Source organism: Staurois parvus, unplaced genomic scaffold (genome assembly GCF_062004578.1).
Source record: "Staurois parvus isolate SC_StPar_1 unplaced genomic scaffold, SC_StPar_1.0 ptg000059l, whole genome shotgun sequence".
Classification (NCBI taxonomy): Eukaryota; Metazoa; Chordata; class Amphibia; order Anura; family Ranidae; genus Staurois; species Staurois parvus.
Window position 1 is genome coordinate 4,871,389 of NW_028317855.1, and position 26,476 is coordinate 4,897,864.

The 26,476-nt window shown below is 38.9% G+C and overlaps 1 protein-coding gene across 2 annotated transcripts in view; it reads left to right on the forward strand.

The window, feature by feature from the left end:
- The window catches only part of KMO (kynurenine 3-monooxygenase), an 81,389-nt gene extending 55,469 nt beyond the window's left edge, over nucleotides 1-25,920 (forward strand). The window contains exons 11-15 of one of the 2 annotated variants that reach the window (XM_089668647.1): nucleotides 11,497-11,554; nucleotides 13,625-13,707; nucleotides 22,283-22,384; nucleotides 24,726-24,785; nucleotides 25,400-25,920. In XM_089668647.1, the coding sequence (XP_089524773.1) occupies nucleotides 11,497-11,554; nucleotides 13,625-13,707; nucleotides 22,283-22,384; nucleotides 24,726-24,785; nucleotides 25,400-25,573 (477 nt within the window). In that variant the 3' untranslated portion in view covers nucleotides 25,574-25,920. The remainder of the gene's footprint in view (nucleotides 1-11,496; nucleotides 11,555-13,624; nucleotides 13,708-22,282; nucleotides 22,385-24,725; nucleotides 24,786-25,399) is intronic. The other variant, XM_089668648.1, reaches the window with a different exon arrangement.
- Nucleotides 25,921-26,476: the final 556 nt, after the last annotated feature.

Genomic DNA, 26,476 nt, shown 5'->3' on the forward strand with positions numbered 1-26,476 from the left:
TGTTGCAAGCTCTTGTGTTGTTCCCATTGCTCTCCTGGTAACCGACTCGGCTTGGACAAGACGACTATCTACGTTAACCCTTTACCTGACCTCCCGTTGCTGAACCCGGCCCGTGACCTGCGTATTCTTTGCCTACCGTCTAGTACTGTTTGCTCCGTTGTTATTGACCCGGCTTGTCTGACTACTCTACTCGTGTTCCCATCTAGCTCCCACCAGCTGTACGCCATTGGCGGCAGTCGTTATTGCAGCTGGGGTCACTCGGGGGCCGCGACCTGGTCTCAGGCTGCGTCAAGTCCATCCCCACCATCAGGGGCCCTGGTGAAGGGTAGCCTGGGGCTTAGACTCCGCGCCCTGAGGGACTCTGGTCTGTGGGTAGTGGCTGTCGTCAGTCGCAGCGTGACCGTACCATAGGCCTGCCTGCCCATTCCAGCGTTCCTGCCCTGACAATCATCTAGGATTCCCCTTTTCCTAGCTTTCTTCACTATGCTTTTTCAGCCATTTCCTAAACTTCCTTTTGGGATTTTGGTCCAATTTTTTATATGTATCCTCAGCACTTAATAGGTTGCTCATTTCTTCTTCGTAGTCCACCTTATTTAAAATGACCAATCCTCCCCCCTTATTCACTGGCCAAAGGACAACATTTTTCTTACCCTTAATCTTCTTAATGGCTGCCCATATATTACTATTATTCTTCATCTTTTTCAGTTCCAATTCCTTTATGTCCCTCTCCACCATTTTCTTAAAGATGTCTATACATTCTCCTCCTGAAACTTTGGGATTAAAGGTGGAATGATTCTTTAAGTTACTATGCTGATAAACTGTTTCCAAATTCGTTCTTGGCTCCTTTTTATAATAATGCTTCTTGAGATTTAATTTCCTAACAAACTTTTGAGTGTCTATGTAGGCTTCGAACTTGTCGAATTCCTTATCCAGAGCATATTTCAACCTCACATCTAGGATTCTCACTTCCTCTTCAGTGAACACTTCATAGGTAAAATTAAAAATTCCTGCTCCTAGAACATTTTTTTTTCTTCCCTCCTACATCCTCGGGGCTGTTTTTTCTTTCTCCTTGCGATTCTCTCATTGGTGCATCCTGTCTCTGATAACCAGTTCCTCCTCCTGTTTATTGTTTAAATTAATTTGGTGAATTTATGTATGGTGCCTCACGGGGAAGGTGTATCATAGTACCACCCCTTAGATATGTTCACTTTGGAGGGGGGATATTGTTTATGCACCACATTTTTTGCATCTTTTGCATTAGAGGAAGGTGGTTTGTAGATCCATTCTTCATTTCACACATGTTGGATCGGGGGGGGGGGGTTTGTAATTCCTGCGTGATACACTTGGTCCATTTTAAGTAGGAAGGTGGCTTGTAGGATGGAGGGATCTTCCTAGGGAGCCTTACTTCAGCATATATTATTTCACAATTCATTTATTTAAGATAACCACGGAAATAGGAAGGAGGAAGGTGTCATGTAGTATGGAGTGACTCCTTCACAGCAGACAGTACTTATCAGAATGAGCACTGTAGATTGCACTAATACTACATTTGAGGAACAGCGCTACAGCCTTATGTTTTAATTGATTCTACACATTCCAATTAGGGTGTGGTGGGTGTTAGCAGCTGCCCCATTGCGCAGAACCAGTTTCATTTTTTCTCTAAAGTATATCTAAAACCAAAACCATTTTTTTTTAAATTTTGCTGTGGTGACCAACAGAAGATGATTTTCCCTCCATTTCAGTTCTGTCTTTTTCTTTTCCAAACTAGAACATTTGTTTCGGTAAGGACACTTATTCTAACACTTAAAAAAAATAAAAAGTTGTGGGTTTAAACACAATTGTATTTTAGGCTCCAAAGATGGGGTTACACTGGTGACTAGCTACTTAGATTGTTAAGGGAGATATATAGCCATAGCCTTTTTGTTTGTGTGGTTTTTGTGATATTTTCTTTTGGATACAGTGGTGAGGGGTTAGAACCCCTGTCAGGATTCTATTGCACCCCTTTAGGTGCATTAACCCTCTCTTTGTCCTGGTGATTATTTTCTCCATTGAGACAGAAAGTGATGAAATCTAAAAGTTTACATTTGTCAGCAAAACAAGAGGTGAGGATAAATCTTTTAAGAATGGGAACACTAAAAGGGAATTTCCCAAATGTTTTAGAGATTTTGTTGTTTGCTGATGTGTCTCCAGGACAGGAAGTAAAGGTAAATCTCCTTAATGGGACACAGCAAGAAATAAAGTAGGTGTGTTTCTCTTTCCTACTCCTTGCAAAAATGGGGAAAAAAGGCCATCATCTCATTAGCGGCACATTTATTGCAATGTGCTGCTAAAAAGTATAAGTGAACTCCTAAAACATAGTATATCATGAACAGTATTATAACCTTTTTGAAAACAAATTCAAATAGATAAATGAATATAATAAAATCCAAACACTTCGATATAATAATAAAATTCAAATTGAAAAATAAATAAATAAATAAAAAATAAAAAAGTCCAATACAAAGTGTCCCAAAAAGTCCCAATATAAACAAAAATTAGTGTCCAACAGAATTAGTGTCCAAAAATTGTCCAAATTTCCAAATTAAATTCATCCAGTCATAAGAAATTCTTTTTTCATCCCGTAATACCTCGAGAAAAACAAATTTTAGAAATCTAGTGCATAGTTTTAGTACATAATATATTCTCTCCGTGCAAACGCAAAAATGTGCAAACACTATATATGTGTATATCTCTTCCGTGCACATGTGAATAAACGGTGACCACTCAGTGAACACTGCAATACTGTGTATCCACCAGCACCAATATTAGATACTATTACCCTCTGTATCCATATGAGATCTTCTAAAAGCTCCAAAAATATTCCAAGGTCCTCAAAAGACAAGAAGGGTCTCAAGACTCATGTTCAAGATGTAATAAAACAATTTAATAAGAACTTACATTAAAATTGCCAAATTCCGGCTTCCAACATGCCTTCTATGTGAGTCCTAACAAACAAATGCGATTTGCCATGTGTTGACAACCCACAAAATGGCCGCGGCGACACTTCCGGTCTGCGTGCGTGCGTCACTACGTCACACCCTTAACGCGTTTCGTCACTTCCGGACTTCGTCTGAAGGGATCCCTTCAGACGAAGTCCGGAAGTGACGAAACGCGTTAAGGGTGTGACGTAGTGACGCACGCACGCAGACCGGAAGTGTCGCCGCGGCCATTTTGTGGGTTGTCAACACATGGCAAATCGCATTTGTTTGTTAGGACTCACATAGAAGGCATGTTGGAAGCCGGAATTTGGCAATTTTAATGTAAGTTCTTATTAAATTGTTTTATTACATCTTGAACATGAGTCTTGAGACCCTTCTTGTCTTTTGAGGACCTTGGAATATTTTTGGAGCTTTTAGAAGATCTCATATGGATACAGAGGGTAATAGTATCTAATATTGGTGCTGGTGGATACACAGTATTGCAGTGTTCACTGAGTGGTCACCGTTTATTCACATGTGCACGGAAGAGATATACACATATATAGTGTTTGCACATTTTTGCGTTTGCACGGAGAGAATATATTATGTACTAAAACTATGCACTAGATTTCTAAAATTTGTTTTTCTCGAGGTATTACGGGATGAAAAAAGAATTTCTTATGACTGGATGAATTTAATTTGGAAATTTGGACAATTTTTGGACACTAATTCTGTTGGACACTAATTTTTGTTTATATTGGGACTTTTTGGGACACTTTGTATTGGACTTTTTTATTTTTTATTTATTTATTTATTTTTCAATTTGAATTTTATTATTATATCGAAGTGTTTGGATTTTATTATATTCATTTATCTATTTGAATTTGTTTTCAAAAAGGTTATAATACTGTGTTGCTTTCTGGGGAGAAAGCGTGACTTTTTGAGGGGTTTTGGGGTTAGGTGATACACATATTTAATATATCATGAACAACTCGCATCTTGTTAAGAACATGCTTGTTTTCATTCTGTCGCACCTCAGTGCTGTTAAGTTCTTGCAGCCTTATAGTCATACAGTAAATTGTATATATGTATGCACTCCAGCGATGCCTGAATAGCATTTCTAATGGCTGCTTTCCTGATTGCAACAATAGTGGACTATACCTATGTAATTTGATTTGAAAGCAGCAACTTGTATTCTCCTTCGGATGTCTATGTGACAGGGTGACAATGCAGGAGCACATTGACCTCTTATAACAGGAAGTGCCTGAACTTTATGGTTTCGCATCATGCCCCACAGTATACTGGTTTGTAGGAATCTATTGTGCAAACTCCTTCAACTGATCTCAAGGCACTGGCTTTGTGTAGTCGGCCTACAGCAGGAAATTATATTACTGGTAGGATGTCTAGGTAAAAAACTTTGCAACATATTCATTAAAAGGTTTAGCATTCCACTTCAACATTTTAACATATTAAATATACATTTCTTATTTTACAAATGCTTAACTGGTTGCAAATTTGGTCATTACATCCTGCCAATGATGTTTTATGCCAAAGCTGATACTATAGTTTGCCATTATTAACCAGTTATGCTGCCATTTTATGGCTACAGGGTGGACTCCCAGTGCAAAATCACGTATATAAACATGATCTACGCTCCCGCTGTGTTGGTGGGTAGAGGGCGTGCATGCGTGCCTGCCAACCTGGCGGTGCTGTGATTCGGTGCAGCACTGATCAGTCAGCAGATTAAGGCCAGTGATGTTCAGTCTGGATCTGCTGAGTGATCACTGCCCTATCACAGATTCACATTACACAGGCATAGGAAATGATGCAATCTTCTCTCCCTGGAGCACATTCCGTTCCAGAGAGAGAAGAAAGCAGATCTATGTGAGTCAAAGCACTACACTTTTACAGTAAAAGCATTTAACACCCTGATTGCCCCCAAGTTAACCCGTTCACTGCTCTGTCACCAGTGTCATTAGTACAGGGTTCAGACTTTTTTACTGATCGCTGTATTAGTGTCACAGGCGACTTCAGATAGCGTTAGTGTCCCTCCCAGATAGCGTCAGATTGCCGCCACTACATCAGTCATCACATTTAACCCTTTAATTGCCAGGAAAATGCTCACATACACAATAAACCTCCATTGCTAGTATAGTGTCTGAGTGGATCAATATCTTTGATCAGATCAGCACTATACCAGTGTTCACAATAGTATAGTGTCCCCAAAAATACAGCGATCAGCCCCGGTACCTGCCAGCACCTGCGTTTAGTCCCTACACTTAACCCCCCCTTCTCCTCCGGCAAGTGCAGTGTCACTAGATTACTGTCATTTGATACATTGCACACAAAATGGCTGGGTTTGCAAGATCAAACCTGACCTCTGCTAGCACTAGTAGGTAAATGTTTTTGTAGCGATTCAAGCAGTCCCTGACAGCCAAGTGCTCTTTTTCCCGTGAGTTGCACTAGGTACCTATAAATTTAGTGGCCAAAATCTCCAATGAAAGGTATTCTAGTGAAGAGGCCTACAGGAGTTTGAGCATATAAGGTGAGAGTGAAGGGGAAGCCTCACTGACAGAATCAGACTCAGAATATGTACCCGTAGACAGCAACAGCACCCTGACAGATAGCTCAGATGGTGGAGTAGAGGTCCTTTCTAAGGTCAGGTGTACGCAACCCCATTCTCAGGTTGCTGAGGTAATATGATGATTCTCATATGCAGCAGAATGCCAATACTAGTGCCACTTTACCTTTTTGGTGAACTGGCAAGCACCAGCGGCCTTGTATATCCTGGTCTTTTTCATAACAGCACTGCAGTATCATTTGGTGAAGTGGCATGTCCCATAAGTGCAGTACAAGCTGCTGCAGTGGCTAGCTCAAGTAGTGTCCCACAGCCACCAAGATTTCAAACACAGATCCGTAGAGCCCATAGTGTCTTTTCAGATGTGCTTGCAAATCCCGATTGGCAGCCCACAAATTCTGCCATACCCATACTTCCCCCATTCACTGCCCAACCCGGAATTCAGGTAGAAACAGCAAATTAGCTACTGCCCTTTATTTTCTGGAGCTGTTTTTCACAGAAGATCTGTATGGATTGATTGTGGATCAAATCAATTTTGTACACACAATTTATTGCCACCAACCCAAATTAAAACCTTGCCAGACCATTTGCATGGAAACCCATTACGGTTTACATTTACATTTTTTTGGGGCCTAACCCTCAACATGGGCATTACTAAAAAAAATTAATTGCGGTTGTATTGGTCCACAGACCCAATTCATCATATGCCAGTGTACTCTGCTGCCATGGCCAGGTATAGACATGACGATATAATACAATTTATGCATTTCAATGACCATACATGTACATGTAGGATTTTTGTCCTCGGGGTGAACCTGAATATGACTGGCTCTACAAAATTCGGCTCCTTGTAAATCACCTTAACCAGAAATTTACAGATGTGTATACTCCCCAGCAAAACATCTGTCCTTCCAAAAATTTTCTGGCCGCCTTGCATTCAAACATTTTCTCCCCAGCAAGCTTGCCAGATATGGGGTCAGGATATATAAAACATGTGAGAAGGCATCAGGCTATACATGTAATTTTCAGATTTAGAAGGGAAAAGATAGTTACGTGGAGCCCTCCTGATGGGGAGCAGTGGCAAGATAGTTTGGGACTTGGTGTCACCCTTTTTCAATATGGTGTACCACTTATACGTGGACAATTTTTATGCAAGCGTGTCACTATTTACACATTTGTACAATCTTGGAATTGGCGCATGTGGCACCGTGCAACCTAATCGCTCGGGCTTCCCTCAACAGCTTGTAAATACCCATCTTAGAAGGAGAAAGCCTGCTTGAAAAATCATGAATTGCTCATAGTGAAGTGGAAGGACAACCAGGATGTTTTTGTCCTGTCTTCCATTCACGCAGCCATGACCATCCAAATTTCCACGGCAGCTGGTGTTGGTGAGAAGCCACTCTGTGTCCATGACTATAAGCTTAACATGGGAAGGCTGGACTTCAATGACAAGAAAATAAAGCCGTACTTAGTTTCCGATAAAGCCAGACGCTGGTACAAAAGTGTCTGTACATTTATTTCAATTGGCTCTATACAACTCTTTTGTTCTTTACAAAGCAACTGGAAGAAGTGGATCCTTCCTAAAATTCCAGGAAGAGATAATCATGGCCTTTTGTATCCAGAAGGTGTTGTGGCCCAAACCCCCAACCCAGATGCAGTGAGCCAGCTATATGAGGGGCATTTTCCTGATGCCATTTCTGGTACCCGAACCCAAAAGTCATGTCTGTAGCAGACATGGAATTAGGCGTGACGCCTGCTTTTTTTTTTTTCTCCCTCCTGACCTGGCCAACCTGGTCTGTGGAGTGCTAGTATAGGGTACAGCACGGCACAGTCCAGGGCACATATATACAGAGTATACTTTTTGAGACACCCTAATATTGGCTTGTTACAGTTTTAAAAAAAAAAAAAACTTAAAGTAAAAAAAAACATACAAAATAAAGTCAATAAAAAAACAAAAATAGTTGTAGTTTTATTGTTACTGTTTTATTGTTAACTGTTGCTGTTTTCTTTGCAGAAATGCCTTTCCGCTGCAGCACTGATCTGCTTATTCTGACAGCAACAGGGTCTTGCTCTCAGAATATACATAAGCGTGTGCAGTGTTGTTGGATGAGATTTTTCATCCGCAGTTAAAAAAAAAAAGAACATATATGCTCAAGCATGGGGGCCTGGGGTTCTCAGTGGGTGGATTGTCCCCATGCTTCGGCAAACATTTAACAAAAAATATTTTTGCAGAGATTTCTTCATCCACATCGATCGATGTGAATAGAAGAATCTGTTGTGTTCACGGGCTGAACAAAAAAAGAACATTTCATTTATGCCCACCATTAGAAGTGGATGGATGCAGGGCAGTATATTCTAATGGTGGGCATACCACACACTTTTTCTGACAGCCCGCAGGCTGCATAAAAAAACCCCATAACATATATGATCAACAAGGACCAGTGACGTACTGATACATTTATTTATTTATCGAGTTTATATAGCGCCAAAGGGTTTGCTCAGCGCTGTACAACAGAGGGGGGGACAATACATGAAACAGTACAGTAACATCAAACAGCACACAAGGGGTAAGAGGGCCCTACTCTTTCGAGCTTACAATCTAGGAGGGAGGGGGTAGAGGTACAGGAGGAAATGGCTGTGGGGGATGGAGTGGTAGGAGGAGGGAAGGGCAGTGGCTGTTAGGTGAGGGTGGGGTAGGCTTCACTGGACTTTGATCATCACTGGATACATCACTATACATCACTATACTATACATCACTGGACTTTGATTAGCCGGCGATCGGCTTTTATGTAAAAGCAATCCTAGTGGCTAATTAGCCGCAGAATTGCTTTTACAAGCAGGAGACCGGAATGGCGCCAATCATCTCTATAGTCTCTATATAGTCTCCATAGTCTAAGAAACTGGAAGCTACGAGCAGTTCGTCACTTCAGTTTCGCCGGGTACAAACAGCGCCATTTTTAAATTGGGAAAGCATCTGATTACACTGATCTGATATCAGATGCTGAAAGGGCAGATGAGATATCTTTAGTCTAAGAGCCCCCTGATGTCCCAGAAAAGAATACCTGTCACTGCCTATTGCTATCACAGGGGATATTTACCTTCCCTCTGATAACAATGAAAGTGATAAAAAAAGGGAAGTGTAAAAATACTTAAAAAAATTCTTGGGCTTCGGTGAACAAGTATTTTTATTTAGTCTGTTTAAATATGTTTAGGGATGGAGATCCACAGATCCTATGCCCTATGATTACATAGTTGGTGATGGATTTTCCTTGTTTGATCAGCGCTGCAAGCTATATTAGTGTTTTCTGACAATTGGGAAGTCTTCCCACTGTCAGGATACAATGGCCCAGTGGGGAGGAATTGGGTCAGTTTTTTTTTTTTTTACATTCAACCCATTGGTGAATTTAATCTTGCTCTTTTTTTGTTTTGATATTGATATGCAGTGTCTTCACTGAGTAGTAAAGGAGATGACTCCTAATTAAGTATCACAATACAACATACACTAATACACACATACCAAAAAACAATTACCAATTATGTCTAGATCGCAACATTTTGACACTAGCTACCAGAATAAGATATTACATATTACTGTAGCAGCAGTATTGGGTAATTGCAATAATGCTATTTGCTATCTGCATATTTTTTTTTATAGGTCGAATTATTTTTACAAATTAACTGCACAAGAGTGCAACATTTATTAACCACTTCCTGAGCGGCCGTTGTGTATATAAACGGCTGGACGGTGGCACTGCAGGGTCGGGTGGCCGTTTATAAACGGCCTCCCCGCACCCTGCTTTTGCGTGCTCCCCGGGAGCGTGCAGCACCGTGATCTGGTGCCCGCTGTGTCCTCCAGACACAGTGAAACACCGATCGTCGGACGGGACCTCTGTACGAGGTCCCGATCATGTGATCACTGATTGGCCAATCATTGATCACATGCAAAGTAGTAAGCAAGATGTCACTTCTGACATTGCTTACTATGTGTGAAATCTGTGAAGGATCACAGAGGTCACATGGTACAAGGCTATTCACAACAGCCTTGTACCATGTGACAAGCTGTGACCAATCACAGCTCACTCAGTAGTTCTCAATGGCTGCAAGAATGCAGACAGAGAGAAAGAGAAATGATTGCTTTTACATCCTATATGGGTAATCAGTGTAAAAAAAAAATCTTCATCACCCCCCAAAATTAGTACACTGTACTGCTAGGGTGACAGTATGTAAAAAATAATAATAAAATAAATATAAAAAAAAATGTAAAAAAAAAAGTTTACAAATTATAATTTTTGATTATAAACTAATTTGGCTTATTTTTTTTTTTACTAAAAAGATAACAGAGTACATTTTGGCCAATATGTATGATGAAATATTATTTATTTGCAAAACGTTATAAGAAAAACACTTTTTTTCAACATTTTTGGACATTTACATAGCAAAAAAAATAAAAATCCCAGCGGTGAATAAATACCACCAAAATAAAGTTTTATCTGTCTCAAACAAATGGTAAAAAATTCATACAGGTACAGTGTTGCATGACCGCGAAATTGTCATTCAAAGTGTGATATCGCTGAAAGCTGAAAATTGCCCTGGTCAGGAAGGGGTAAAAGTGTCCGGACTGGAAGTGGTTAAAGGATATTTGCACTTTTTTTTATCCTGCTTTACTTTTCTGTTCTACTCATTGTTTTTAAAACAGTCTTTGTGCCTTGCTAGCCTTGAAAGTTTATAGCACTGTATATCATCATAACTTAGTAGCACATTGCACATTTACAAATCCATAAACGTGTCAATGATTTCAAAAGAACAGATTAGTAAACTGGGTACACAGCCAAAATTTGATTTTGTGGTGTAACAAATGTAATATCAGTGTTGGACATGTGCGGTTTGTTTTGTTCTGAATCGAAATTCGGATGAAATTCTCATCAGATTCAAGAGATTTGAATGTATCCAAATTTCCAAATGACAATAGTAAATAATTTAAAGGAATCCAAAACAACAAACTGAAATTTTGTCCAAAATAACGAATTACCCGAATCAAATTTTGAAATGTAAACATACTATTGATTTCCTTCAAAGACTGCAAAATCTGGCTCACTTCTGCATGGAAACCAATAAGCTTCTAGCTTTGGCATTAAAACCTGGAAGCTGATTGGTTTCTATGCAGAAGTGAGCCTGATTTTACACTCTCCAGCTTTAATAAATAAACCCCTGTGTGTAATAGTGTTAGAATATAGCTGTCTTCTGCAATTCGAATTTCAAATAGAATAGAAAATTAAAATAAGAAAATAAAGGAATAGAAGAGAAAAAATAAAATAGATTAAAATAGAATATATCCATCTTCTGAACTTTGAATTTTGGAAAAAATATAATAAAATAGAATAGAAAATAAAGGAATAGAATATACCTGTCTTCTGAAAATTGAATTTTGAAAAGAATTAAATGTAACAAAACAGAATAGAAAAGAAAATGAATAGAATAGAAGAAAAATTAGAATTTAAAAAAGAATGTAGCAGTCTTTCAAAATTCAAATAGAATAGAAATAGATTAAAATCAAATAGAGTAGATTAGAATAGAATGAAATAGAATATAAATAGCTTCCTAAATTCTAATTTCTAAAAGAATAGAATATAGCTGTCCTCCGAAATTTGAATTTCAATTAGAACCAGCTATTCTTCATAATGAATTTGGATCGATTCAAAAATTGTAGAATCTGCTGGGAAAATTCAAATCCGGTCAAAAGCTAATAAACGACACTAAACTAAATGATTTTTTTCATTCTGCATATATAAATTTGCAATCTGTATCTACAAACAAGGGCTATTACTTAAATATACATTCTTAAATATACAATAGTTTGAAATGCATTTTGTTTTATATAATACCTTTTTTAAATAATAAAAAAAATTGTTAAATAGCGAAGCTTAGTACTCTCAGTATCCAATGGCTGTGTGTTTTTATAGGGCTTTGAAGATTGCCTTGTATTTTCTGAGCTTATGGAGCAGTACAACAATGATTTTGGTAAGAGAGAGCTCAATTCCTTTTTAGAAGCTTAATGTACCCATAAAAAAGCCAATTATCACAGACTAGACTGTTTTTAGATGTAATCTGGTATTTAAAAGGGATAATATAGTACTTTTGTTTACTACAAATATTAGATCATTTTAATTATTTATTTGCCAAAGTATAAAGTTTTTAGAAAGTTTTTGCTTGCAAATCTTTTCCTTATAAAATCACTTTATTCAAAGAGTTTAAAAACTTTATTCTCCATTTTATATTTAGTTTTTTGTTAATGTTAGGCTGCCCACATATAAAGCAATCTGAACAAATGGGAACGTGCACTTCCTTTCCCAAACTTCTCTATTTAAAAAACAAATGTTAAATCACCTTCTGAACTGGGATTTTCAATTTGAGAACCTTTTAGTTGTTGATTGTTAGGGCCTAAGATAGGTAAGGGCTATGGATAGCTGACTATTAGGGTAAGGTGATGGCAAGGTTAGGGCTATGGTGAGTTTGTTTGATTTTTTTGTGTCTTTATGGCTTAACTACAATTATTTTATGGCAAAAAAAGCTCCATGCCCTGCCAAATATTTAAGAAATTACTTTGGAGGTATTTCCCATTTTTTCCCAATATATATTCTTTATTTAGAAATAAGAGGTGTACAAGCCAAATTATTAAGCACATACCCTATAAACACCAGCTGTTAGTAGTACAAACATTGTGATACGCAGAACGGTCAATGATACATACAGTACATGCTATAATTATTATACTTGATATAATCAATATACTAAGTATATATATATATGGATGAGAAGCCAGCAAAAAATAAACCAATGCCAAGCAACCCAGCAGGGTAGTTCCAGTCACCCAAAAAAGCAATATGGAAGATTTGGGGGGGGGGTAGCAGGGCTGAAAAAGGAAGAGAGAAACAAAGGGGGGGATTTCTCCACTCAGTGCGCTGGATGCAGACTGTTCCAAAGTAGATTTATACGCCATAGAAAGCATGAATTTATACCAGTAAAACCACCTCTTCAGAAATTTGTCATGGGTACCTCGATCAGTAGAGACAAGGTCCTCCATTCTGTATATTTCTTCGACTTTGGCCAACCACATACCAACTGAAGGGGCTGGAAGCCAGGTATACAGCTCTTGGCCGTGTTAAACAGGTGGAGTAAGACTGATTGCTTCTAAGTCTTCTGCGGCATGGAATGATGGTGTAAAAGGAACCAGCCAGGGTCCACAGGGATTTGGTGGTCTAAGTTATTGTGAGATTCGTTTTCAGCCCAGAAACTTAGGAGCCGATCGCATGTCCAGAAAATGTGTAGGAGAGCCCCCAGAGTGTCCCCACACTTCCAGCAACTATCTGAGGAGAGTGGGTGCATGGGGTTAGGTTTAGCCATAATCCAGTACCACCTTGACAGAACCTTGTAATTCAGTTCAGATGGATATTTTGTGAAAGGATAGAATTCGGTTGAGCTGGTTGTGCACAAAAGTTAATTGTAGATTGTGTTTCCAATTTTGAAGGTGTTTCTTAAATATAATTTTTTTTAAGGAATAGAAAATGCACTCTGAAATATGCAGAGATGAAGTAATGTGCATTGTAAATAACAAATATGTCTGGTATCCCTGTAATCTGGAAGCATAGAAGATTCCCTGAATAATAGACATAGAAAAGTGTAATATATATTTTCAAGTAAGCTATAAAAGGAGATGCAAATATTTTCACAGAAAAATAAAGTTTAATATCTGGCAAAATATTCAAACATGCACTGGCCAGGATTTCATAAAACGGTCCCAATAATGTCATGGTTGGTGAATCAAAACCTTTATACAATAGTCGGATCTAAAACAGCCAGGTTAGATGCAACTGTAGGATAAATCTATTTGTCAGTGTGTCTGAAACTGTATAACAGTTTCCAAAGTCCTCTCAAGAACTTTCAAAGAACTTTCAAATTCATTTTGCATATTAATAAAGACCTGATAAAGTCTATCAACTGAAAGGTCAAGCCATCATTTTAAAAGTTGGTTATGTATATGTCTGGATTTTATTGTCTTCTCACCCACTGCTTGGTGAACATTTTTTATAGAAATCTCTATTCCTGAGTTTTCCAGACTTAGGGTGCCAGATGCCCATGCAATTTCTGATTTGGCTATGTACAACTACAAGGAGGTAAGTTGTATTTCTACAATTTCTTGATTTATATTTCTATTCTTAGAAGATGAACCAAATAATTGTTACAGAAAAATATTGTGAAGAGCAGTGTATGTGGGGTTTGTATTACATATAATACTGTGCAAAAGTTATAGGCAATTGTGAAGAAATGCTGTAAAGTAAGAATGTTTTCCAAAATATATATTTTAGTTGTTGTTATTAATTTACAAAATGCGAAGTGGTGTGACTGCTTTATGGCTTCATACCAGCATCAATTCTTCTAGGTACACACATTGCTTGTACAGACAAACCTAGCTGGTCGCTGGTGCAATACACCACAATGGAGAAGTTTTTCAAAGTCAATATCAAAGTTATTTGTGTTGCAGCTCTCTAAAACCTTCAGAGGGGGGTGGAAAAAAGCCTGAAACAATAAAAGAGAGAGAGCGCATGACTGCCCTAGTGTAATATAGTTTTATTGAAGCAACAATTAAAAACCTTTCATCAAATGCACTCACATTTCTCAAAGGAATACACAGAATATCCGTGCCTAGTGATGGCCTTCGCCGAAATCCCTGTAAGATCCAATGTAATGGGATGCCTCTGTGTAACTCGTTATCAGCCAAGGTCTGCACTGAGTCTGCTGTGACAGGAAACCGGTGAGCCCTCTCAAGTGCACATGTGCCTGGTACATCCGGTGCTGCGCTCCACCAATAACGGATCGCTCTGTAGACAAAGGGATGACAGAGAATGGACACATGTAGCAGTTGCTGAGATAATGTGTTTCGGAGGAGTGGACTTCTTTATCAAGTCATGCCCACCCCCTCTCATACAGGAATTATATAGGGAGCAATAGCTCCACCTAGGGTATGGATCTTCAAGGAACCACACCAGTAAAAGCAAATCCATACAAGGAATGGGGGGTGGGACTAAAGCAACCTTTCAGTACATGAGATAATATATATATATATATATATATACTGTGGGAACTCGCTTCAAAGTGGTAGAGCTTTGTTAACGCACACAGCTACTCGCTTTCTTTTTCAGGGCCTTTTTAGCCCACTTTTATTTAAATGACAGTTCAATAACATAAGAGGTTCCCACGCAGGGGTATCCACCATCACACAAAACAACGATTCAGCCTCCTGGCTTATACTCAGCTTGATGTCTGTCTCTTGCAGACTTCTTCAAGATTGAATGGCTCTAGCACACCGCTGGCCTCTGGCAGCCCCTTGCTGCTTTTGGCTTCCACCTCTCCTAGGTGGAGGCCACCTGACTCCTGTCTTCCAGATGGAGCCCTCCTGACTCCTATCTGCCGGGGTGGAGCCCTGCTGACTCTTAGCTGCCGGGGTGGATCCCAGAACCCTGGTCCTGACTCTCTCTAAAGGCCTGCACACACCTGTGCAATCAGTCTCCTGGCCTATCCCAAAACCTGGTCCCAGGATTGGAGATTGATTCCCTCCCAGATCTCTTTGAAATCTCCAGGCTCCAGATCCCAAAACAGACCTTACAAACAAAGGAGGAAAATGAAAAGCCACTTTCCTCCATATCAAACCTTTACCCTGGAGCCCCTCAACCTGCCTTGTTGAGAATCCAGGGTGACAGATCGCCACACTGTCACAATACTTATGAACAATAAAATACAATAATGTCCACATAATTGAGGTTCAAAATCCGTTCATCCTGCCACACGGTTATTAAACCTATGCAGCTAGCTTAAATTATAATATATAGTAAAACCATTAGCAACCCCCCCTCTGAAGACGTGTTGGAACACGATACGCGTTAGGAGGAGCCACACCACGCCGTGACGTCACGCCGCCGAAGCAACATGGAGCTCTGGCGGCCATCTTAGCATACCAGCTGGTCAGTTCCTTTTTTCAGACTACTGTCTGCAACGTTTTATGCTTGTCTTTTACCCTGATGCACTTTAATAAAATCTCTATTACAATACTACACTATGGGAGTGTTCTTGTTGCCCCCTGGCGGAGTGCTCTAACCCGCAAACCTGCTCCAAGGACGGAATACTACCTAGGCCATCAGGAGGGATAACACCCACCAGGATTATACAGGGGGACCCCTTAAAGGAAGAGGACCACTTACCTCGGACCTCACAGAGGAAGGACCACTCATTACCATACATCAGGATTATTATATATAAGGCGCACTTGACATGCGCGTCCGGTGAGTGCGCATTTCATTACCACTACCACATGGATATTCAAGTCACCTTATTTTCTCTTATTCACCTATATATTTGCTGGACTATCCCACATCCTTCAATTTTAAAGTTGTTTTATTTTTAAAAATTATCTATACCTAGTATTTGGTTTACTAAGGACTCTTTTGTTTACCAATTGTTTACAAGCGCTGCACTCTCCATATATATAGTAAAACCTAGCCTAAGTGGCTGTTAATTGTTTTTTTTTAATGCAAAGATAAGATCATTTCCTAGTCCTAGACCCATTTTAAGGAAACAACCGGTAACTCTTATCTGCATAAAAATAGTTATCATTATCGTCAGTTTTTCGGCTTCGTAGGAACTGTTCCAAAACCTCTGATATTATACCTCATACAAGCTGAGATATTGATGAACAAGTTCCTCCAAAAATACATTATTGTACATTATTATGCAGAAAATTCACTTTTAATATGATGATTATTTACAAATTTTATTTAACATTTTGAAACTAGTGGAAACAGACTTTTTAAATGAGTATAATGCTTTTAAATATGTGTTATGTTGATAAAGTTGCTTTATGCACATAGTTACATAGTTAGTCTGGCTGAAACAAGACAAAAGTCCATCCAGTTCAACCATTTAAAAAAAAAGTTATAATCCTACACCCACAGTTGATCAAGAGGAAGGCAAAAAAACCCCAGCAAAGCATGATCTGATTTTCTCCAGCAGGGGACAACATTCCTTCCTGATCCCCCGAGAGGCAATGAGATATTCCCTGGATCAACTTTACCTATAAATGTTAGTATCTTGTTATATTCTGTGTATCTAAGAAAGAATCCAGGCCTTTTTTAAAGCAATCCACTGAGCTGACCAGAACCAAATCTTGAGAGAGTCTATTCCACATTTTCACAGCTCGTACTGTGAAGAAACCTTTCCGTGTTTGGAGATTACATTTCTTTTGCTCCTCTTCTCAAGAGAGAATAAATTCAGTTCCTCTAATCTTTCATCCTAGCTGAGCTTCTCCATGCCTCTTATCAGTTTGGTTGCCCTTCTCTGTACTTTCTCCAGGTCCCCAATGTTCTTTTTGTGAATTGATGTACCCCCCCTAGTATGTATGATGCATGCATATTCTTAGCCCCCAAGTGCATAACCTTACATTTATCAACATGAAATCTCATTTGCCACATAGTTGCCCAATTAAACAGTGCATTGAGGTCGGCTTGTAAGTTGAAGACATCCTGTAAGGACGTTATTCCACTGCACAGCTTGGTGTCATCTGCAAAGACTGAAATGGAATTTTTAATCTCAGAGCCTATATCGTTTATAAATATATTTAAAAAGTAAGGGTCCCAACACTGAACTCTGGGGTACACCACTAACGACCCTAGACCATTCAGAGTATGAATCATTAACCGCTACTCTTTGAATGCGATCTTTTAGCCAGTTTTCTATCCATTTACTTATGGATTTTTCCAAGACTGTAGACTTTACCTTACACATTAGCTGTGTGTGGGGAACTGTGTCAAATGCTTTTGCAAAATCCAAGTATACCACGTCCACCGCCACCCCTCTGTCCAAGGTTTTGCTCATCTCCTCATAAAAAGAAATCAGATTTGTTTGACAACTTCTGTCTTTCATGAATCCATGCTGTCTGTTGCTTAAAATATTTCTTTCCAGCAAGAACTCCTCTGTGTTCTTTTATTAAACTCTCCAGTATCTTCCCAACTATAGAAGTTAAATCAACAGGGCTATAATTACTTGGTAAAGATTTTGACCCTTTTTTAAATACTGGCACCACATTGGCCTTACGCCAATCCAGTGGTACTATACCAGTCATTAAAGAGTCCCTAAAAATTAGAAACAGTGGCTTTGAAATGACAGAGCTTAATTCATTAAGGACCCGTGGGCATATGCCATCCGGTCCAGGTGCTTAATTCACCTTTATTCTGTCTAAATATTTTTGGATCATATCAATTGTGAGCCAATTTGAATCATCTGGAGCTGTCAATACCATGCCCATTATGGACAAGAGCTCCCCAATATTTTTTTCATACTGGAAGGTTGCTTTAGCCCCACCACCCATTCCTTGTTTGGATTTACCCTTACTGGGGTGGTCCCTTTTAAGATCCTTGGAGGTGCTATTGCTCCATAAATATTTCCTGTATGAGAGGGGGTGGGCGTGACTTGATAAGAGGCCATGCCTCCAAAATGCAGCAGCATGGCAACTGCTATGTGTGTTCCTGCTCTGTTATTCCTCTGCTTATGCAGCGATGGGTTATTGATGGAGTGCAGCGCCAGATGTACTGGGTGCATGCACACTTGAGAGGGCACGCCGGTGTCCTGTCACTCGGTGTAGACTTTGGCTGACAGCAGGTTACACAGAGGCTTCCTATTACACCGGATCTTACAGGGATTATGCTGGAGGATACCACTAGGCATGGATATGACGTGTATTCCTTTGGGAAATGTGAGTGCATTTGATGGAAGGTTTTTAATTGTTACGTTAATAATACTATATTACACTAGGGCAGTCGTGCACTCTCTTGTCTTGTTACACGCAGTGCTTGTGCACAGGTTTTGAAGGAACTCGGCAGGTAAGTTGTTCCAAATAATAACAAACAGCGCCAATCAACAATAATAATTCTATAAAAAAGCTGCAAACTTCTAACCCAAAATATTGGTGAAAAATAAAAAACAACAAAAAAATCAGAATGCGCTTATATCATATATCGTGAAGAAATGTGCAAAAGCTATAAGTATATATTGTAAAAAAGAGAAACCCCAGTGAATCGCTTCATAAATTATTCATATACAAAAGTCCAAAATCCCAAATTATTTCTTCTTAAACCAAATAAATCCACCGTGCTCAATCCACCACCAGATGAATGGAATAAACTCACCAGAGCTAGATGCTGATCAAATTATAAATCAGCACAAGCGTATTTGCTCTGGGAGCGATGAGAAAATCCAAGGAAGCACCCTTCTGTAATTAGAAATCCAGACACCAGGAGCAATGCTCTGCAACTACTCTACGATAGGGCCAGGACTTTTTATACAGCGATCATCCTCCAAATAAATGGTAGTATCACTCCGAAATAAAGGAAAGGCATGATGGTGCAGTACGTAAAAACTATGTATGTTTATTTAAAAATTCATATTACTCACAAAGCAAGTGTCCACCTGACACTGGTATAACAAGCGGTAGAAATATAAGAAGCATATAGCGAACGAACTCCGTTCACCGCGGACACCTCGCCGACAGTTGCCGGGAACGTCCTGACGTCATCCAATAGGCTCCGCCCTACGCGTTTCGTCACACTGACGTCCTCACGGAGGACGTCAGTGTGACGAAACCCGTAGGGCGGAGCCTATTGGATGACGTCAGGACGTTCCCGGCAACTGTCGGCGAGGTGTCCGCGGTGAACGTAGTTCGTTCGCTATATGCTTCTTATATTTCTACCGCTTGTTATACCAGTGTCAGGTGGACACTTGCTTTGTGAGTAATATGAATTTTTAAATAAACATACATAGTTTTTACGTACTGCACCATCATGCCTTTCCTTTATTTCGGAGTGATACTACCATTTATTTGGAGGATGATCGCTGTATAAAAAGTCCTGGCCCTATCGTAGAGTGGTTGCAGAGCATTGCTCCTGGTGTCTGGATTTCTAATTACAGAAGGGTGCTTCCTTGGATTTTCTCATCGCTCCCAGAGCAAATACGCTTGTGCTGATTTATAATTTGATCAGCATCTAGCTCTGGTGAGTTTATTCCATTCATCTGGTGGTGGATTGAGCACGGTGGATTTATTTGGTTTAAGAAGAAATAATTTGGGATTTTGGACTTTTGTATATGAATAAGTTGTTCCAAATATCTGGGAGAACTAACCACAGATCTTCTGTGGATGCAGGTATGTAGACTGCTTTAAATCTTTCTGTCTCTTCACGTAAACCCAGACAGACTCAATTTTGAGATCAGGGCTCTGTGGTGGCCAAACCATCACTTCTAGGAGATGGTTCTTGTTCTTCTTTACGATGAAGATCGTGTTTAATGACATTGGCTGTTTATTTGGGGTCATTGTCCTGCTGCAGTATAATTTGGGGCCAATCACGCGCCTCTCTGATGGTATGGCATGATGGACTCCATTGATCGGGCAACGTTGAGGGCCGTAGAAGCAGTGGTCGGCCAAGGAAAATTTAAAACTGCAGACAAAGATACATCATGCTTGTTTCTCTTTGACATTGGAAGATGTCCAGCAGTGCCATCAGCACAGAACTGGTGGAAACCTGTCCAGACTTCTCTAGACAGTAGATGGGTGTACCTGGGTCCTACAGAAATGGCCTTCATGGAAGAATTGTGGCCAAAAAGCAATACCTATAGCATGGAAACAAGGCTAAGTGACTCAGCCATGCATGCAAACCTAGGAACTGTGCAGAAAAATGGCAGCAGATACTCAAGACTGATGAGTCAAAAATGTAAATATTTGGCTGTGGCAATAAGTGCCTGCAGGCAACAGTAAAGTATGGTGGAGATTCCTTGCATGTCTGGGGCTGCATTTCTGCAAATGGAGTTGGAGATTTTGGTCAGGATCAATAGTGTCTTCAATGCTGAGAAATACAGGCAGATACTTAACCATCATGCTATACCTTCAGGGAGGTGCATAATTGTCCCTGAATTTATTCAGCAGCAAAACAGCCCTAAACATGTCATTAAGAACTATCTTCAGTGTAAAGGACAACAATGAGTTCTGGAAGTGATGGTTTGGCCCCCACAGAGCCCTCATCTCAACTTTGAGATGAAAAGATGGATGAATTGAAGGCAGCCTACATCCACAGAAGATCTGTGGTTCATTCTCCAAGATGTTTGGAACAACCTACCTGCCAAGTTCCTTAAAAACATGTGTGAACAAGCACTGTGTGTAACTGCAGTTGATGCCGGTTAGAAGCCAAAAGGTAGTCACACCAAATATTGATTTGATTTGGATTTCCCTTCTGTTCACTTACATTATATTTTATATTTTGTTAATTGTTAAAAATAGACTATTAGCACTTATATTCTGAAAACATTCTTAATTTACAGAATTTTTTTCACACCTGCCTAAAACTTTTGCACCGTACTATATTATACAGTATATCTTCATAAAAGTTTGGGCACATAAGAGGTGTTTGGATGTATTCTCCTGTTCAACCACCCACCCTAGGTTGCATATACTTTTTTAGGAAGCAACCTTTTAACTTCTCCCCTCATCTGCCTTTAGTAACCCCCATACTGTTACTCTCATCTGTCTCCTGCACCCTTGTGCGTTGCTCCTTTTTTCCACCTACATAGTACCTCGGTTTTGGTTGTCTCTTCCACCACAGTGTCCTTATGTTCTGCTACTCCTCCAACTTTCTACCTCATCAAGAAGCCCCTTGTACTGCTTCTCTCCTTTTGTGTCCGATATTTTCCATGTACTGTGCCTCCACCTATAACATCCTACCTTTTACATATCCCCTCATACTGTTCCTCTCCAATGTCCTATAAAGCCACTGAGACTGGGAAATTCAGTTGGAAACTAGTAGATGTATAACAAAAAAAAAATCTATATTTTCTCAGTAATTATACTTTTTGTATTTTACTGTTTAAAGCTAGATAGCCAACATATACAGCTTTTTCCAAAGTCTTGGAGTAGTACAGTGTCACTATAGTGCACTGCTCCTGCCACAGTATGTGTAAAAAAAAAAAAATATAAGAAAACATTTTTTTTTCTTCGTTTTCCCCCTAAAAATTACAACTTCAGATAACTAACCATGCTTCTTACTAAATATCTCGGGGTATCTACTTTCCAAAAAAGGGTCATGGGGGGGGGTATTTGTACTGTTCTGGCATTTTAGGGCCTCAAGACATGAGATACGTACGTATCAGTACGTCAGGACTGATCAATTCTCAGGTATATTCCATAGTTTGTAAACTAACTTTCACAAAGACTAAATAATATAGTTATTTTTACCAAAGAAATGTAGTAAATTTTGGCCTAAATTTGTGCAGAAAGTTTTATATGCAAAATTTTTGAACAGAAAATATCTTTATCCTTGCCTGCCCTTTTCTCCGCCTTTAATAAGCATCATGATTTGCATGTATATCCCCATGAAAAGGGTTGTAATTAAGTAAAACAACTTTCTTGCCACATTGTGTGTCCCCCCTTTCTAATGCACAATTTCAGGCTCATAGGACACTTCCCAGGCTTGGTAATATGTTATGTAACATACGTACCAATATAATGGGGAAAAAAAAATTCTATTTTCTGTACAAAAGGTTTGGGGGTTCTTTCACAAAGTTTTGCTCAGGCATTTGCACAGATATTTACCCAATCCAGATTACTTGCAGTGATAACCAAACTAAAGTTCTGAATTTTGAATCTTTCCTTTTTAACAGATGCGGGCTCATGTAAATTCAAAATGGTTCCTTTTTCGAAAATATTTGGACAATTTTCTCCACACCTTAATGCCTTCTACTTTTATTCCTCTTTACTCAATGGTAAGGTAAATTATTTTTCTGTATGCATTGTCCTGTACTAATGCATTTTGAATAATCAGTATAATTAAAAATGCTTAGAATATAATGCAACTTGTCATAATTAGGTCATACTCCAATAGTCAGAATTATTAAAGTGGCTTGTTTAGCAGTTATTGTTATACCCATATTTGTGGTATAACAAAACATAGTCTCCCTCTACTTACCTGAATTATTGGCTGCCTCTCCCTGGATCATCCCATTGATTTTCTTTTTAAATTTAACACCTGCACAGGTGCACCATCCATTCACCCATTGACATGGATCTGTGAATGGAAAGGTACCACACCAATGGCACATCTACCACAGCACCTCTGCAGTGGGACTTGCAAACTGTGCCAGCACAGGTGCAGTGATCTTATCCCCCTGATAGTTTATCAATTAATTCCTTCAGCCTTGGACCTGGGGCTGGGATGTAAACAATGCAGGAGCCTATGATACACTGATCACATTTGCAATGCTTTAAAGGCTTCAGTGAAAAAATTTAATAAATGTACACTTTTTATTATCGTGGGTGAACTTACTTAATTTTTGCAAAACCTGAACTATAACTTTTTGTAATTACAAAGTTATCACTGAAAAAACAGGTTTATATAGGAAATGTGAAAAAATGCTTTAGTTCATAATGGGTATAACTTTGTGACACTTCACTAAAATTGAAGCCTAAGTCCTGGTTTATTGTGATTTTAAATAGTTCCTTTTGGACCAAGCTGGCCCAAAGAGATCTGCCTTACTAACAGATTTGCTCCCTGGGAGTACTGTATAAACTGTATGCAGTATCCGCTACATATAATATACAGCGCTGTGTTCCGGCAACAGCATGGGGACTTCCTGGCCACTCTCAGAATAAAATCAAGTCAGGCTGAGCACTGCTCAGCCATTCACAGGAAACTTTGAATTTGGTCAACTAATACAGGGTTTCCTCTGGCTAAGGTGGAGGGGTGGATGGATGACCTCACCTCCATCTCAGCCAGTCAAAGAAAGCCTTGTATTTGTTGATGAAATATATGCTTTCTGTGAATGGCTGAGCAGTCTCAGCCTACTTGATTTCCTTCTAGGAAGAATAGGAAGTCTCCACCCCACTACTGGAACACTGGGCTGTGTACTGTACTGCATGTAACTGATGCAAGCTACACACACACTAAACTTTATAATGCCTCATCTTTCTGTTTAGTTGATCTAAGCTGGCCATGCATAGATTCAAATTCAGCTGGTTCAGCAGGGATTGGCTGAATTTCATTCAATGTATGATCAGGCTGGTTGCACAGAAGTCGATCTAACAAACTTCTGTACAACCAACTTGTTGGATTTCCCCCATTCGATCAGCTCCATTGGCTATAGCTGGCAGCACTGTTCAATGTATTCTGATGGCTTGGGAAGTCTCCTTGCTGTTTATATATAATATATAGTTTATAATTTTTTTTTAGCCTACTGGATGAACACAAAAGAACTCATGGTCTGCTTCAGAGTAGATATTTGCCCAGCAGAGAGTTTGAATCGATGGTAGGAGAGTTTTGGTTAACTCACTCATCTGTAATAGTGTTAGAATTACACAGGAAATGTCACAGAAGAGGTTACCTTTTTAATGCATTACATAGACATATTGTTTTATACTACCCATCACTTTTACTGAGAGATGATCATTTAAAGACGTATCATTGTGTAAACATAATGTAGAACGGTTAAAGTGTAACTAAACCCACAGTAAAATCAGTCTGTAATATGAAATAAAGCATGCTTGTTATACTCACTGTATAACCTATGGGGTTAATCCTCTGCATTATGTTAAAACTTTTTTTTATCCTGACTTCTCTGATCCTCCCTTTCTTCCAGTGTCCCCCTCTTATCTCGTGTGCAGTCACTATAGCAATACACACCAAACTGAGCATGTGCAGAGGTTTTTTTTTTCTTGGGAGAGTGTATGTGATCAGCACAGGGCCAATCAGCACTGTCCAGACAGAAGTCAGGGGTCCTGCTTCCTCCTGCAGCAGAATGAAAACTGCAAACGTTAACATGTGCTCAGCAAGACACTGATAGGAGTCACAAGACTGCTCTAACTGCTGATGGGAAAAGGCATTTAGCAGTTTATATTTACTAAAATAATTGCATTTTCATGTTTGTACTGTGGGAGACCAGATATAGTGAATGCAGGGTCCTGGGTATAGTAACACTTTAAGACCATTTTTATGTGAGGTACCTTGGTTAAAAACCTATTTTCATTATTATATAAAATGATTAAATAACAGGGGTTCTGTGTTTTCCAAAAAAAGAAACTGCATGTGTTTTATCAGTATATTTGTTTTAGGTAACTTTCAGCAGAATACGATACCATGAAGTTATCCTACGCTGGAAGCGCCAAAACAAGGTAAAGTTCCCACAATGTGCTTGTTGACCTGTTTCCCTACTTCCTACATATGTTACATTTGAACACATTTAAACTGTTACTTCAGGAAACATGTAAATGATCTACCATTAACACTTCTGAGAAATTATCAAAAGGACATAAATGGACCTAAGCTGACAAAAGGAGGGGTGGTGAGCAAGAATGGGACTTCTCCAGAGACCAAAGTCATGTAAATACATTTAGCATTAATAGTACTTTTAGTGTGTTTAATGTATATTATTATAAATAAAAAGAAGTTAGTTTTGGTTTGAAGATGTTTACAGCAAAAAAAGAGTTCTGCACATACAGTAGATGGGCAGGGTAGTATGCAAAGCAGTTTAAGTGTGTCATGGACTTTTTTGTATGGTTTGTATATTGCCCAGGACATAATGAACTGTATTGATATACACATATTGATATATTGCTGTACCTTTAAGGAAGGGGCTGCATTTGGGTGAGCCTGTTCTCTTTTGAATTGCTGTGTATCCTATAGTTATAGTTAGTTTAGTGTTGGATATCACATCATACCTTTGATGTGTCAGGGTAGATTCCACATGTATATTTATAAATATCCTTATTTTTCTTTTCTTTTACAGGTTGTAAATACAGGGCTCCTCATATCCAGTATTGCATTAACATGTGCAGGTTCATATCTGCTAATGAATCATCTGTCTCCTTTGATTAAAAAGGAAAGTTTCACTCAACTGGTTACACGCTTATCCAGGGTTGGAGTTTTTTCAAAATTTGACTTTACAAAAAGTACATTGTGAACATATGTTCATCTACACGAAGGGAGCACCACTGCCAGTGAAGAAATACACATTGGAACCTTTAAATAATAATGTATGTTCTTCATGATGTGATGTTACTGCCTCATTTCACTTGTATTATGGTATGGTATAATATTGTTTGCACAATAATTTTATTACTTCTTGGGGTCAAGTCACTAAACTGCTTTAGTTATTTTCAAGGAAACCTGTACTAAAAATTGTGTGGGCTGCCATTGTTAACATACTACTGCTCACTGAATGTCATTGGAGGTTCTACATGTTGCTAACATGTGAAAACAAATGTTAATCTTATGAATTAAATTTACATTAAAATGATCACTAAATTAGTTATATCATGTGCAAGTCATTACATTTAGAAAATTAGCATGAATCTTAACTGACAACATCATTTTGGATTGTCAACTTTGGCAAATACATGCTGATGAAAATAATAGAGGTGTTAAAATGTATGGTCTTTGAAAAAAACATTTAGCCACCTAACTTTCCAAATTCTGCCATTCAGACAATGAAGGGGCATCAGCACATTGATAGTCATCCCTGTGCTCTTCAGTTCTGTAAGCACATTCATGATATTCACAAGCAGCACATTTAGTTCTCAACCCCACGAAGAACCATGTGGAAGTGATAAGTATTTGCAGTGTGTTATTTATTTATAAATGGCATCAGCATGGGTAATCTGTACACTAAAAGTGTGTGGGTTGTGGTGTGTGTGTGTGTGTGTGTGTATATATATATATATATATATATATATATATATATATATATATATATATTACACAGTCAGGTCCATAAATATTGGGACATCGACACAATTCTAACATTTTTGGCTCTATACACCACCACAATGGATTTGAAATGAAACGAACAAGATGTGCTTTAACT